General features: G+C 39.1%; 1 protein-coding gene across 1 annotated transcript in view; it reads right to left on the bottom strand.

The window, feature by feature from the left end:
• The window catches only part of HMCN1 (hemicentin 1), a 379,559-nt gene that overhangs the window by 73,409 nt on the left and 289,030 nt on the right, over positions 1-17,120 (bottom strand). Inside the window, exons 59-69 of the mRNA XM_008145958.3 lie at positions 16,922-17,035; positions 16,594-16,796; positions 16,239-16,320; positions 15,998-16,129; positions 15,020-15,169; positions 12,973-13,132; positions 9,968-10,092; positions 9,594-9,777; positions 7,468-7,565; positions 6,184-6,462; positions 1,536-1,732 (exon numbers count right to left, since the gene is read on the bottom strand). Coding sequence (XP_008144180.2) covers positions 1,536-1,732; positions 6,184-6,462; positions 7,468-7,565; positions 9,594-9,777; positions 9,968-10,092; positions 12,973-13,132; positions 15,020-15,169; positions 15,998-16,129; positions 16,239-16,320; positions 16,594-16,796; positions 16,922-17,035 — 1,724 coding nt within the window. The remainder of the gene's footprint in view (positions 1-1,535; positions 1,733-6,183; positions 6,463-7,467; positions 7,566-9,593; positions 9,778-9,967; positions 10,093-12,972; positions 13,133-15,019; positions 15,170-15,997; positions 16,130-16,238; positions 16,321-16,593; positions 16,797-16,921; positions 17,036-17,120) is intronic.

Raw genomic sequence — 17,120 nt, 5'->3', positions numbered from 1 at the left:
ACAATAAAAAGAAAGAAATTACAGCATTCAAGTGGTTTGCTAGCTGGACCTGGGTATTCTCTTGGTTACTGCATTGTCTGATGGAGAGAAGAGGGGAATGGAAGGCGTGTTCTCCTTGGTGTTAGAAATGAGAAGTGTGCTGAGCTCCACTGACTTCTGAAGCAGATCCAGGATTGAGGCCGAGCTCCATCACTGAGCAACAATAAGTACTCGGCAGGCAAGTACTTAATCTCTCGGGATCTGTTTGTGGGTTTGTAGGATGGGGATAAAGACATGGCCTCATAGAGTTGTCATGAGGGTCACAATTATGATAGACCCATAGCTGAACACAGGACCAGCACAATTTATAATTCTCAGCTTTCTTTTTCCCTTTCCTTCCTTCCTCTTTCCTCAGTGAAAATGCAAACAAAATATAATTAAATAATTTGCTATTCTATTTTAAAATGAATGATGATTATAATAACAATAATAGCAGCAGCAATAATTCTATCTAATGTTAGAATTTGAATTGGAATTCATCACAGCTCTCCGTAACTTTAGAATCACTACATGCCTGTGGCATCAGTCTAAGCATGTGTGTTAGATTATCTCTAAATCCCCAAGTGTACGAGTTAGGTATTATCATCATTTCCCCCTCAGTTCACAGATGAGGGCATTGGGCCACAGGTGGGTAATATTTGTAATATAAGACTTGCCTTTATTAGAACAGAAGACTGTTCCACTAAGATATTCCAGACATATTCCCCTAAAATATACTCACATTTCTGATTAATTTCCTTAAACACAAGGAAATAACAGTCAATTTTACTGAATTGTTCATTTTTTTTAAAAAATGGTGTCTCTTTAGATTTTCAGTTGTGGTAGTTCATTTTGAAGATCAAAAGTGCTCTTTGAGGCTTCATATATATGTATGTTGAATTGCTTTTTGGCAGTTCCATAAAGTGCTACATGGCACAAATTAATAGCTTCTGAAAATATTTGATCAGTTATAAACACTGAAAATGTATAAAAGTTAATGTGCAGATATCTTACTTCTTTCTCAAAACAGATGATTTTACTACTGTGAAAAATGTATTTTGGGAAAGTAGGAAAATCTTTTGACACTTCCACTTCTTTTTAGTCATGTTACCTTGCAAGTGTCTACCCCAGTGATGGGCAACCTTTTGAGCTTGGTGTGTCAAACTTCGCCAAAAAACTGAGCATAACTTGGGTAGTGTGTCACTTTGAGGAAAAAACATTATTTCGCAAATGTTTCATCCTCAGGAGCAGCAAATGTTTCCTCCTCGGCATGCGGCCGCCTCAGCGGCTGCATGTCATCAGAAATGGCTACGCGTGTCAGTGCTGACACGCGTGTCATAGGTTCGCCATCACTGGTCTACCCAGTCATGCATATTGTAGGACCAATCTATCATTGCTAAAGTTATGGAGAGCTGTGATGAATTCCAATTCAAAGATACAATTTTCCCAACATTTTTCATATATCAGCAAGGGAGAGGCTGAACCGAGGACAAAATAATTGTAAGAGCTGAACTTACCTGACTACTAGATATTCGAAGAACCTCTCCTCCTCCAAGAGTTTGTACCTGATCTGTCTGGGGAAGGGGCCGCCCATCTTTCATCCAGGTAATTTTCGGAGCTGGGATTCCAGACGCGATGCAGGTAAATTCAAGTGGATTATTAACAACCACTGATATCTCTGTAGGTTCTTCAGATCCATTGATATGAGGTGGTTCTATTGAAAGGAAATTAGAAACAAAATAAACTTGCTGTTTCATAAAGTACTGCTGATTAGGAAATCTTTAAAAGAAAACTTGACTCAAATTTATGGTTCAGCCCAGCCGGCGTGGCTCGGTGGTTGAGTGTCGACCTATGAAACAGGAGGTCACGGGTTCCACTCCCGGTCAGGGCACATGCCCAGGTTGTGGGCTCGATCCCAGTGTGAGGTGTGCAGGAAGCAACCAATCAATGAGTCTCTCTCATCATTGATGTTTCTATCTCCCTCTTCCTCTCCCTGCCTCTCTGAAATCAATAAAAATATAAAAGAAATGTATGGCTCATATGATACAATCTAATTAGAACAGGATACCAAAATAATTACTAGATGTTATTATCATTTAAAAAATGGCAATGTTTTAAAAAGGATGGCTTATGGGTATAACGCATCACAAAGTAACAAGCCATTACAAAGTAGCTACACCTCAGTAATCGGGGTTCAGATCATTAGAGCAGTCTTACTTAACTGTGAAGATTTGAAAATTATAAAAAGTAAACCCATCTTTTTCAAAGAGAGATACTTAAACACAGTAGTGTGTTTTTGTACCTTTTAAAAGCCCACTGTTTCTACAAAAGCAACAGGCAGATGCTATGGAATGTTGCTATCAGCTCTTCAATGCAGAACTTTAAGAGGAAATGATCACTAAGCAGAAGAAAAAATAGTTACATTTGGAGGCTATTTCTGCATAAAACACATTTGTTATGTCTGGGCAGAATCACTTTCCTTTTTCGTTATTTATACTTCTAAATTATCACTCTCAAGGGGATGCTAAGGAATCTAGACCCTTGAAAGGAACAATAAGGTTTTCAGTTCAACTGTTCCTAAGTTTAGGAATCCCTTTGAAACAGACCTCCCTTATAAAGATCATTCAAGTTTTCTACGAACATTTCCAGCTTACTGTTTCATAAGGCTGCCAAAATAGCTGTTGGACAGCTCCGAACATTAACTGTCCTCTTATGTTTTTTTATTTTTTATTTTTATTTATTTATTTTTAAATATATTTTATTGATTTTTCACAGAGAGGAAGAGAGAGGGATAGAGAGTTAGAAACATCGATGAGAGAGAAGCATCAATCAGCTGCCTCCTGCCCACCCCCACACTGGGAATGTGCCCACAACCAAGGTACATGCCCTTGACAGGAATCAAACCTGGTACCCTTCAGTCTGCAGGCCGACACTCTATCCACTGAGCCAAACCAGTTTCGGCTATGTTTTTTTATTTTTATTTTTTTAAATCAGGCACATAGTTTAGAACAGAGACTCACAGGAAAGGAGCTGGAATCAAACAGCCCGAGTTTGAATCCTGGCTCCAAAAATTAGTAGGTTGGTGAATTTGAACACATCTCAAAATAAGGATGGTACTGTTATTTCACTATAGGATTGTTGTGAGGATTTAATGAGATCATCTATGAACAATGTATATTTCTTTTTGTGTTTCTGAATCTGTTTTATTTTATAGTTAAAGTTTAAAAAAAGTTATTACTATTACAATGCCTGCTACAGCTGTTGGTATTATTATTAAAACCCATCTCCTAAAAATTTCTACCTATGGTTATCGTTTTTCTTTCTGGAAAAAGGAGAATATATTAAATGTGTCTTTGTTTAAAGATTATAATTAAGAAATCAGCCAAAATACATTTCCTTAAGTGTATTTTAAGTTGATTCACTATTTCTTGCTTAAAAGATTTGTGTCTCCATGTTGTTTACTGAGTTAAATAAAAGCTCTATATTACAGCTCCCAAGGCTTTCATAATATGGCTTAATCTATCTTTATAATATTATCTACTTTTAATATACTTACTTGTCCTTCAACAAGTTCCGTGCTTTCTTGTTCTGTGACTTTTCTAATGCTATGCCTTCCAGTGAAACATTGTCCACTAATCCCGTTTCCTAACTGAGCATATTCAAGGACAACCAAGGTCACAGGAATGTCATTAAGTCCATTTGTAAAACTATATATCCTTCCTTGATTATCTCAACAAACTATGAAATTTCTATCCCTTTTAATTTCCATAGTGTGTTGTCTGTATCAGTCAAAAGCATGTCCCCGATTCTTTTTTTGACTCTGGTCAATTCTTTATTTCTCTCACTTGCTGTTTATTTACTACTAGTAGCCCTGCACATGAATTTGTGCACCAGTAGCTCTCTGTGGGGCCTGGCAGCTCCGTGCCCGCTGCCCAGAGGCTCTCCGCGGCCCAGAGGCCCTCCGTGGTCGGGGTGGGACGCTTGCCTTATCACCATGGCGAAAAAGTAAGCATTCTGCCAGGCCGCTCATGCTGCCTGCTCTCAGCGGCCACCTCCCCAGGACTGTGGGACTCCGGTGGGGCTGAGGGGACTGGGCGCTGCCATTTTTGTGATGGAGTGATGGTTAATTTGCATATTAACCTTTTATTAGATAGGATGTGTCAGCCATCATGGATAAAAAGATGATTTAGGTATGGCCTTTATCCTCAAAAGATTCTAGTCACTAGATTTAAAATCACAACAGTAACAACATGTTCCCTAATGGCTCAATCCCCAGTCATCAGAGCCTACAGGTGCTAAGTGCTTGTGAACTTCTGCACTCCGGGTCTTGTCTTGAGGTCTTGTATTCGGGTGGCCTAGGTATTGTCCACAGTCTCACGACTCCAGAACTTTATTTCCAGCCTACATCTCTCATCTGAGCTCCAGACACAGAAATCCAATGATTAGATAAACATCTTCAGTGGGACATTTGAAAACGACTTCACCTCAACCTTATTCCTCAAAACCTGGTCCTTTCCCAGCAGTCCCTGCATTTATGTGAAAAATCCACCAATCATTCAGTCAGGTGAGCGAGAAACTAGGGGTCCTCCTTGATATCTGCTTCACCTGTGTTCAAATCCACAACTAAGTCCCAACACTGCTACCTGCCATGATTACCAGAATACACCTTCCTCTCACCTCCATCACTAATCTGAGTTAAAAAAAAACCCACTTACTTGGACCCATATCTCCTCCCTCCTGGCTGCAGGTGCCTACCCAATATTATTGATTTGTTAACAGACCCTGCATTTGCTGGGGTTGTGCCTCTTCAGTAGACAGCAGGTGGAGTGGCATGTGAAGATTCTGACCCATAGATACTCATGGGACTTCTAAGAAAGTCCCTAAAGGGCCAACCCTACAGACTTTTCCTGCTCTATTGCTGCATCCAGTGATTCTGGGTGTGTGTGTGTGTGTGTGTGTGTGTGTGTGTGTGAGCAAACAATGCGTGATCCTGGAACTATGATACAAAGGTCAAGAGAACTATAAATATCTGAACTGGTGAACCAATGCCACTACCGCCTACCTCCAGGTATCTCGCTCAGCAAGGGAAACAGAAGTTCTTTGTTCCAGCTGCCATCTTTTTAGATGTCCTGTTTTTCCTAAACATAATTCTGAATAATACACTGGTCTCCTGCTCTAAGTAGCTCTCCACTCTGCAGTAAGAGTGGCCTTTCAAACTGCAACTCTACTCATGGCATTCCATTTAGTAGAATTTTCACTGGTTTTCCATTGTTCTAGGATAAAAACCAACATTTTTAATGTGGCCGACAAAGCCCTTCATAGCCTGGACCCTGTCAAAACCCCTCAGCTTTGTTTTGTAGGATTTCCTCCCTTGCTTTCGGTATTCTCGCCAAAATGGACTTTCCAGAACCACTAATATACCACGACACCTCCCACCACGTGGATGGAATTAAGATGAGAATAGCAGTTTCCCAAATTAGCACATTGACATTCACATTCTGAGGGTGACACTGATTCAAGTGTAGCGTTTTTCAGGTTTTAACCTTTTGCACTCGGATGTCGAGTGTGACTCGACAGTTAGCATTAGAATAAAGGAATCGAGAAAAAAGCAGCGAGTGCAAAGGGTTAAGGGAATTAGCTTTCAACAGATGCTGGAATGCAGAAACTTCTCTCTTCACCGAGGCAGTTTTCAAACTGTAAGAAAATATAATTTTTATAAACCCTTCAGCTGGGAAGGCTGTTCTTTGTAAATGACTCTAACAACATCAGCATTATTTTTCTCTTTCATTTTCTACATCCAGAAATGCACCATGATTCTATTTCTGAGTTCATGAATTCCTAGAGGGTTTTTCCTTCTCTCTTTCCCCACTCACTGCCTCTTCCTGGGCCAGGGCCTGCATTTTCAGGCCTGTATGAGTACAACAGGCTCTTCTATGAATTCTTCACTCTGTCGTCAGAAGGAATTTGGGGGAGATGAAATCTAGTTGTAACACATCCCTGTTTGAGCTTTTTTACTACCTTTGTCAAGGGGTCAAATCTTTCCAGTCTTGTCTTTTGCTACGCCTCCTTTCTCACTCAGTTCAGTGAGTACAGATGGACAGCTCAAGCTCTACCGTTTTCGGGTGAAAGATGTAGGCAACTCCTCAATTCTGAATGTTTACATACCTAGGACCTTCAGGATAAAGTGTTTGCTGACTTCTCCAGCTTCATTGGAGGCAATGCAGCTGTACCTTCCCGAATCTTCGGTCTCTGCTTTGATGAGTTGAAGGACCATTCCTTGAGTGCTTACTGTCAGATGGTCATCAAGCCCCAGAGGCTGGCCATCCCTAAGCCACGACATCCGGGGAGTTGGGGTGCCATCTGTGAGGCACGTCATGGAGGTAGAACTGCCCTTGACAACTGTGATTTCCTCTGTTCCCATGGCATTGTCGAGATTTGGTGGCACTACACATAAAAGAAAACGGGCAAATTTTACAATATCTACTTTAATTTGAGATCAGTTTAGATTAAAAAGTTGAAGAGTTCAATTAGTTTTATAGTGTTTCTATGCTCTGTAAAAATAGCATGTAATGAGTTGATGACGTCACCATAAAAACACGTGTTAGGTAGGCTAATTACTAATCTTCCAAAGTATTAGCAATGAAACCTCAGGATTGTTTCCTGTAGAACATACTATGTCCCAATGTGTTTAAATTTTGGCCATTTTTTTAACTACATAGGTTTGTCTCTTTAATTTGTTATAATACATATTATAAATTCCAGAAGTATATTTTCAACTACTTTTAATAAATAAAATAATAGTATATTCTAGAGTAAGTTTTATATAAGCCAACATCAGTCATTTATTGATATATTAAATAGTTACTTGACTATTCTGAGATGTCCTTAGGGATTGAGAAATCTAGACCAGAAAACCTTAGTATTTCAGAAATGAAATGTTGCGAGTTCTCTATACATACACACACAGACATATGTAGGGTGTCCCAAAAATGTATATAGCCTGTATATATGATAGCTCAACTGATGTTCCTTTCTTTCCAGATTGAACCCGTTGGAATTAATAATTATTCAAAATGTACAAATTTTGGGGACACCCTGTTTATGCACACATCAATTCACATTTTCAATACTGTAAATGGGCCACTACTAATATTAGAAAACAGTCTGAACTTTCTATTTGTATGAAAGGAATGGTCTTAAGTCTGGATTGAAATGCTATTTTTAAAATTTTAGATTCGACTTAATGTAAAATTCCAGGTTAGAGGAGCATTTTGGCAAACAGACAGTATGCTCTAACAAATATGAACCCCTTGGGAGAAAATGTGCTCTTTCCTAGTTGGCAAGATCCTATTTTACCAAGCTTTTCTGATATGGCAATATCTCAATATACAAGCATGTTGCTTAATACCAGGTCCATGGTAAAACACTAGAGTCACTTCTGCGACATACCAAACACTTGAAGGCTGTAATGTTTATTATCCACCCCAGCTCTGTTGGAGGCCACACAAGTGTACACGGCAACATCAGACACCTGGGCTCTCACAATCCTGAAAAACAATTGGGCCCAACAGTTCATAATTTGATCCCATTCAACATACATAAATAAAATACCTATGACTTAAATATAGATATAGAAAGTGATTTATGTTGGAAAAGTTTAGGTATGAAGGTTATAACCATCCATCATAAACCACAGATGCCTCAAATGTAATTTATTCTACAAAGTTGATTAGACACTGACAGTAAGCCACTGAAAATATAATACAGTTTGAGAGGTGAATATTTTTCAAATATATTCATATTTTTCATGTGAAAAATATCAGAGGATTTAGTAGGCATCTTCCTATCATTTTCCTATAAATTTTAGCTAAAATAGTTGTTCTCAGAAATACACTGAGTAGCCAGATTATTATGATCTCTGAACGCATAATAATCTGGCCACTAAGTGTATATCCTATATAATAAAAGGGTAATATGCAAATTGTCCCCTCGACCAGGAGTTCGACCAGCAGGCAGGCCAGCCAACCGCCCATGTTCCCTCTCCCTGGCCAGGCTGGCCGTACCCCACCCATGCACCGGGCCTCTAATACACACACACACACACACACACACACACACACACTCTGAGTGGCCAGATTATTATGTGTTCAGAGAACATAATAATCTGGCCACTCAGTGTATATGTGTAATAGATACATCCTTTATAAAAGAGCTATCCTACCTAATAATAGACAAATATGCAAATTGACCATACCTCCAACACACCACAAGCCACGCCCACCATCCAATCAGAGCGAGTATGCAAATTAACCCAACCAAGATGGCTACAGCCACAGAGAGCAAGGTTTCCTAGGTAACAGAGGAAGCCAAGCTTTCCACCTGCCCTTGCCAGGCCTAAGCCTCCACTCAAGCTACAAAGTTTCAATTATAGAAGGTAAACAAATTCAAACAGAAATGGCGGCAGAATGGAGCTTGAGAGAGCAGGCCAGGGTTGCCCCCGGCAACAGGGGAAGCAAAGCTTTCCGCACACCCTGGCCGGGCCCAGGCCTCCGCTTAAGGCTACAAAGTTTCAATTATAACCCCAACAGAAATGGCTGCCGGCCGCGGAGGGAGCCCCAGGCTTGGCTCCGCTCCAGGCTACAAAGTTTCAATTGTAGAAGGAAAATAAATTCCAGATACCAGGGCCTCCGCTTGGGTTGCCAAGGGGCATGGCTGGCCTGCAAACCACCACAGGCCCCTCGCTCAGGCTGCCCCACACCCCAAGGGAACCCCACCCTGATCAGGGACACCCTTCAGGGCAAGCCAGCTGGCCCCCTCCCTTGTACCAGGCCTCTATCCTATCTAATAAAAGAGTAATATGCAGATTGATCATCACTGCAACACACAATATAGCTGCCCCCATGTGGTCAAAGATCCTGCCCCCATGTGGACACAAGATGGCCACCACAAGATGGCCAGCAGGAGAGGACAGTTGGGAGGCACCCTGCCTGCAAGGGAGGGCAGTTGAGAGGGACCAGGCTTGCAAGGGAGGGCAGTTGGAGGTGATCAACCCTGCAGGAGAGGGCAGTTAGGGGTGACCAGGCTGGCAGAGGAGGGAAGTTGGGGGCAAACAGGCTGGCAGCAGAGTGGTTAGGGGGTGATCAGGCTGGCAGGCAGAAGCGGTTAGGGGCAATCAGGAAGGCAGGCAGGCAAGCAGTTGGGAGCCAGCAGTCCTGGATTGTGAGAGGGATGTCCGACTGCCCATGGGCCTAAACGGGCAGTCAGACATCCCTCCAGGGGTCCCAGATTGGAGAGGGTGCAGGCTGGGCTGAGGGACAACCCCCCTCTGTGCACGAATTTCATGCACCGGGCCTCTAGTTATACATAATTTACTAAAATATGAGCATTGAAATAAGAATAAAACACCATTGTAATTAAATATTTGTTGTCTTCCCTCTTCCAAAAAGATACTGAAAAGGAAAACAATAGTAAAAACTTAGAAAATTCCTTAAACACGATTTAGATAAGTGAAAGTCTACAGTTACTGAGATTTTATCTGTCCAGCAAACAACAAGTCACAGGCAATAAAAGCTGACCTAATGACCTGCCCTCCTGACAGCAACCGGATGTGGGAGGACAGAGGCACAGGAAGTCCGTTCTTCAGCCAGTTTATCTGGGGTGGAGGTGTCCCTGTGGCTCGGCATTCAATATTTATTGAAGTGTCCACCAAGGCCGTTAGTTTCTCCGCTTCTTCTTCATTGCCCCTGATTGCAGGTGGAACTATGTCACGCAGAAAACGAGAGAGGGGAGGGATGGGTGTGTGTTACTAGTTCAAATCATCTCACAAGGAACCCGCAATGACATTGTATTTTCAAACGAAATGCGTCAGACACCTACTGTTGGACCTTCATATTGTACTGAGAGAGCCCTGAAGTAGCACAGCCAAGAGAGGGTGGAATTCCATATTTACCATAAACGTTTAGGTTAAAAATTCGGTCTTCCTCTCCAGCAGGATTAGTGGCGACACATGTGTACTTCCCCACGTCGGACGGAAGAGCTCCGTGAATGATTAACGTGCTGCCGTGGGCAGTCACCCTACAGAAGGGGTTATAAAAGAGCACTGAGATGATGTGTATAGAGCGAAAATCTGGAAGACTTACCCGGATTATGGTGTTCTTTTAAAAAACACAGACCTGCCCTAGCCGGCTTGGCTCAGTGGATAGAGCGTCAGCCTGCGGACTGAAGGGTCCCAGGTTCGATTCCAGCCAAGGGCACATGCCTGGGTTGTGGGCTTGATCCCCAGTAGGGGGTATGCAGGAGGCAGCCTATCAATGATTCTCTCTCATCATTGATGTTTCTATCTATCTCTCCTCCTCCCTTCCTCTCTGAAATCAATAAAGAAATATATTTAAAAAAATAAAAAATAAATAAAAAACACAGACCTCAGAGAAAAGGCAGGCCAGGTTAGGTGAGGTGCTGGGTGTGGGTAAGAGATTAACCAAAGAACTTGTATGCATATAAGCATCACCAATGGACCCAGACAATGTGGGGGGGTCGGGGGGACAGTATAGGCCAGGGCTGGAGTGCGGGGGCAGGCTGGGAGACGACAATGCGGGGAAAATACATGTAATAGTTTCAACAATAAAGATTTAATAAAATTTAATTTTAAATTATGGTTAACATATTATACACTAACTACATGGAAGCCTGAAAAGTCAGAGCTAGTCAAACAGATGGAGATTTCAGGCAACCAACTAAAATTCTACCATCAAGGGTCTCATATATCCACTGCCTCCTTATGGGAAAAAAGGAAACGAACAAAATTAGATTAGGAACTTCTCTATCCAAAGACACTGTTTCTCTCCCCCCCACTCCCATATTTAGAATATTTTATCCTTAGTTGTCAATGAGGTTTGAATTAAATAAAAATTATTAGAAATTCTGGTATGAAAGTTGAAAAATGCTACAATGAGAAATTAAAGAATATATATTTAAAAAACTAGTTATAACCCTGGCTGGTATGCTAAGTGGTTAGAGTGTTGGCCTGAGCACCAAAGGGTCATGGGTTTGATTCCCGACATCTGGGTTGCAGGTTCAATCCCCAGCCCTGGTCGGGGTATGTGCAGGAGGCAACCAATCGATGTGTCTCTCTCACATCGATGCTTTTCTCTCTGTCTCTCTCTCTCCCTCCTCGATCCCTTTCACTCTCTGGAAATCAATGGAAAAAATATCCTCAGGTGAAGATTAAAACAACAATAAAATCTAGTTATAAACACTGTGTGATACTTAATGAGAGGGAGTGGAATAGAATAATTTATTTAAACTGTGACACCAACTCAGGATTATGTTTATGTATATTTTGCCAACATTTTTCTAGAAGTTGCTAAAGCTTTTCCTTTGAACTGTGTAAATGGTAAATAACTACACAGTTAGATTATCAAAGACATTGAAGTTAAGATCATTGCATTATTGACTCTCTTCACAGACCAATTATCAAACAAAACTTCCTATTTTATAAAGAGATTACATTGCTATCTATAGTTACTCCTACAATGGTGATTTTATCAATATCTTCCAGTGTCAAAAGTAAATAGTCCATTTCTAACATACCATGTTATTAAATATGGTTATTGAGAATTACAATAATATTTTCTGGTTCTGTTGCATATTTTATTTTTCAAAATGTGAATTTTAAAATCCCACGAGTTTAACCATCTGAATGAACAAAAAAGCAAGTTGCTATGACCATGGAAAATAATTAGTTGACTTTGGAAAACTTACTTTATTTGATTGATGAATTGTTCTACTTACAAACCTGTACATATTGTGGAGCAGTAAAGTAATCAATAAAGTGCATTTAAGAATAAATAGAGTTAGACTTCATATAAAATAAGTGAAAGATTGTAAATTCCTAGGTACAAATATCTTATGTAAGATCTTTAGGTCCCACCAACTATCTAATACTTAGCTTGGAATAGGGTTGATATCAATTGATTTAATAAAAATAATTAAATATTTGTTAACTATTCAGAAATGTCCACACCAGAGATATGAAACTTAAAGTGTATCTCTAAAATATTGGGCTATTTACCTCTCCTTGTAAAGGGAACAAATATCTAAATTTTAACATAAAATAACTTAAAAATAACTATCTTTCTTTAAATTATGCATGTTCAATTCATTAACTAGAAAGTACACTCCAAACTGTTAAATTAAAAATTTTGGTTTAAAATGATAAAGATTGCAATACATTTAATTAATACCTACTTACGCATTTATAATTCTTTAAGCAATTATAATTACTCTGGTATGTGAATACAATAGGGCTTTGTGATAAAGTAATCAAGTAGAAAGTAGAAATCTGGATTGTGCTCCCAAAGGTATTTGTTGTTGAAAGAGCAGGAGGCCCTTACCACATGATTATTCCATCTCTATGTGGTTTGTGGCATGGGTAACAAATATCAGCTGAAAACAGGATTTGGACAAATCACTACAAAGAATGAAGTGGTTATGATGATACTGTATCTTTTCTCAAAATGGGCCAAGAAATATGGCATGTTTGGTGGTTTAGTGATCTCAGGACACAAAATCCTATCTAAGATTATTGATGAATTTTTGTAGGGTAAAATTGGTGTGAAGCAGGAAAGATTGTTGTATGGCATGGACTTTGGTATAAACATTCTGAGATTAGAGGAATAAAACCAACAATAGTTAATTAACATTTGTAGGAATGAATGTCTGAGAAGATTTTATAATTCTGAGTTAATGAATTAACGCCTCCTGCCCCCATTTTTGAGTGATTCTCCAAAGACAATTTCCGTGTCCAACAATCCAAAATGTGATTTTTTTCTCTCTCTGAATCTAACAGCCAAGTTCCAAGGAGACTGAATTTGGTATTATTCATGTGAAAGGTGAAGCATAAAACATTGGACAAGACCTTGAAATTAATGATGCAAAGATTCTTTTTAAACATACCGGATTCTTTCTGTTCCACTGCTAGTTATGGGTGTTCCATCTCTAAGCCATTGAATAACTGGGGTAGGAATGCCATTTGCATTGCAGACCAGCTCAACGTTTTCCCCTACAAGGACACTGACTTCACTTGGAATTTCAGCACCAGCAACACTTGGAGGAACTTGGGAGAAATAAAAATGTCTATTAACAAGGCACAATGATATAAATCCTAACGAATACAACAGAATCACAAAACAATATGTCATTTTTCATTTCATATTCTTCCAAAATTATGGTTCAAGATAAAACTATTCTTATCCTCATAAGTTATTTTTAAATGAGGAACAGCTAAAGCAATCATTTCAATATTCCTGGTATTTTGGTAAGTTGATATAATTATTTAGTCATAGGGACTGGTGACAAGTCTAACTCATGGACACACTTCCTGGCTAACTAGAATCACTCTTGGACTAAATTCTCAATAGACAGTTTAGAATCAGTACAATTTAAGAGAATTTGCCTTATAAAAGTCTTAGCATAAAGGTCTGAGAAAAGTATCTATTGGGTTATTTCTTTCTCCATATGCAATTTAAATATTTATTCTGAACAATGAATAGGCTTATTGTTGTTTTCAAGATCTAAGAGTTTCTGTTCTCTTTTTCTAACCATGTTTGGTTTAAACTTTAATGATTCAATTGAGAAATAATGTGTAATACAAAATATTGACCATGGCATCACACAGAAACACATTTGAATTCCTCTTCCATATAATCATAGTGGTCGGCCGGGGCAGCTCAAGACAACAGCCAATTTTGCATGTCTTCCCTACTCCATGTTCAGTGACATCACGTTGGTGGTTTGAAATGAGCCAGGGTGGGGATATTTACACCATGGAAACTTGCAAATTATTGGCAACAATTCAGGACCTTTTTATCTGGAGAGTTAATTATAAACATTTACCAGCACACCACTGCACACTTTCCAAATCTCATGTTAGTCATCCAGAAGATGATAATAATTATACCAACTAAACAGAATTGAGAGTACTAAAGAAGTCAAATCAATAAGAATGTTAATAAAAATATCCTTTAATGAGTGTATAATATATGACAAGCACTGCACTATGCCCTACTGCATAAATTATTTCTAGTCTTAGGACATAATAATGCATGGAAAACATCTGGTAAAATGTCTGGTCACACCACATACCCCATGATTAACAGCTATTATTATTAATGCATTACATATAACAAAACACAAAATTTCTGATTCTGAATTCCCTGAGTAGCTATTTTCCCCGTTTGTTGCTGAAATCTCAAAGTATTACTAATCCAAGAAACCACTGATGCCCATAAACTTATTTTACTTTCTTTTTAATTTCATTTTTTGTAGTTAGTTTTATCAGAGCACACAACAGATCCATAATAATGTATAAGTTATGGGAAATTATTTTCAAAATAACTATATTAACATTGGAAAAAGGAAGCATTTTGACTTAGTTTCAAGTTAGACTTCCATTTCAATTAACTATAGGAACACAAGTACCAATTAGAGGTTTAATGAAAATCAAAAGTATCCAGGTTCTCCTTGCATTGCTCAATACTACACTGGGACATAGTAGGATTAAGTATTTTTTGGGTGAATTAATGCTTCTTATTCTCAACCCAAAATAGCATAAGATTCATGATTACTTGAATTTACCCAACCTCCTGCCTGTAGTTCCAGCCTTCTCATGAATTAAATCTTAATGATATATTTAAATAAGAACAGACCTATGAGCTTAGCATAAAAATAAATCATGCTAGTTTTAAATAAATAAGTATAATTCAGTAAGAATTTTGGTAAACATAGAAAAAATAAAGATTATCAAATTTCTGCTATTCTTTTTTCCACATGTATGCCAATTTCCCTGAAAAGAGAATCTACAGGTAAATGTAGGGCAGGGCATTAACAATATTGTTTTGTTGTTGATCTGAAGATTTTGAATCAATTACAAATGATCTAATTGTAGTCATATTTTGTACTATAAGAAAGAATATGATAAAGATATTGAAGATACATCCCATACCTTGAATAGAAAGAATGTAATTTTTCTGTGCTTTTCCTTCCATATTTGATGCAATGCATGTATAGTTTCCGCTATCTGAATGCTGAGACCGGGCAATTTGGAGTTTGCTACCTCCAGACAAAATATGAACTTCAAGTGAGTCAGAATTTTCTAGAGATAGAAACAAAGCAAAGCAAAACATTAAAGAAACTTTTATTTCAACCTCTACAATTCAGCATAAAAATGTCTTGTTTCTTGTGATAAATAGATTTCTTAATGGGACAGGGATTGGGGCTGGGTGAACAAGGAGAAAGGAATTAAGAAGTACAAATTTTAGTTATAAAAATAGTCACAGAAATGTAAAGTAGAGCCTAGGGCATAGTCAATAATACTGGAATAACTACATATGGTGTCACCTGGGTACTAGACTTCTTAGGGTGGTCACTTCGTAAGGTATATAAATGACTAGTTACTATGTTGTACACTTGAAACAAATATAACATTATGTCCACTGTGATTGAAAAATAATTATTAAAATGTTCTTCCTTCCTACTTTTATTTTAAATGAGAGCCTTTTTAAAAAATATATATATTTTATTGATTTTTTACAGAGAGGAAGGGAGAGGGATAGTTAGAAACATCGATGAGAGAGAAACATCAATCAGCTGCCTCCTGCACACCCCCCACTGGGGATGCATCCGCAACCAAGGTACATGCCCTTGACCAGAATCGAACCCAGGACCCTTCAGTCCGCAGGCCGTTGCTCCATCCACTGAGCCAAACTGGTTAGGGCTAAATGAGAGCCTTTTTGAAAGAGGCAGAGAAAATTCTCTTTATAAAATAAATAGATTTTATGAGTCTATTTTGTAAGTTTATGTATCAGTACATTAGGCTTTCTGAACTAAGCACAGCTATGAGCACGATCGGAAAATGTGCTGGGTTATAAATCTAGTGCATTCAGAGCAAAAGAAAACCACAGCCAACGCACAGCTGCATTACCTATGGGCTTGAGGTTCTTCATCCAGGCTATGGTGGGAGGCGGGATTCCAGTGGCATCACATGTTAAAGTCACAGGGTTGCTGATTGTCTCAACAACCACTTCTCTTTCGGGTCCTTCGATACTGGGTGGCACTGTAAAAGGACAGAAGAAAATCATGTGTCCCCATCAAGCTAATTCAGGCCACTTTCTTTCATTGGCATATCTGGGGGAAAAAGAGTTGTATTAGAGGCAGATGCTCACCATATACATTGAGGTGGAAATTTTTATCATCCCGTCCTGCTACATTTATAGCTCTACATACATACTGGCCTGTGTCAGATACCTAAAAGAAAAAGATACTATTGTATGTGCTCCATTGGGTTATAGATGACCAATCACACTGTTCCAGTGCAGATTAAATCACCAGTCATCTTTCTGCTCAAACGCCCCAGGTCTAATTGCTTTCTGCAATCCTGCGTTTTTAGGAAAATAAGCTCAATGGCATTGACGATGTTATTTTATCATAAACTGTAGTAAAGGGAACATGCAACTCCCACTGCTCTCTTCCAAAACCCACCAAGGAGTCAGGACATGCAAACAAGAATAAAAGATGCACCTCGGCTTTCTTGATGTGCAGCATTTGTCCACCTGCTAAAACCTCCACGTGCGTAGATTCTGTTATCATCCGCCCATTCTTATACCACGTGACGACTGGAGGCGGGACAGCGTTGGACTCACACTCCAAAGACACTGAGGTCCCCTCTCTTACATTGACTACAGAAAGAGAGTCACCGCCATGATCTTTAATGCTGGGAGGGACTGAGGGAAAGAAATAAGAACAGAGGTTTTTTTGTGTGTTTTTTTTTCATTAAGGTGTGCAGATAGAAAATATTTTCATACCAGTTTAAAATTGAAAGGATTTCATGAGGAGAGTGAAAACAAACCATAAACAGTCAGGGAGACTTTTTTCTTGCTTTCACCAGCTTGGTTGATAGCTATACACGTGTACTGACCACCATCAGATTCCTTGGCCCGAATAATCTGTAGCGTTCGACCACCTGTGGGCAAATATAATGGCAATTGAAGAGTGGTATCAAGGTTGTTCTAACAACTATTTTATCAATAGGATAAATTGACAAAATA

Source organism: Eptesicus fuscus, chromosome 22, assembly GCF_027574615.1.
Source record: "Eptesicus fuscus isolate TK198812 chromosome 22, DD_ASM_mEF_20220401, whole genome shotgun sequence".
Lineage (NCBI taxonomy): Eukaryota > Metazoa > Chordata > Mammalia > Chiroptera > Vespertilionidae > Eptesicus > Eptesicus fuscus.
This window is presented reverse-complemented; position numbering and strand designations above follow the sequence as displayed.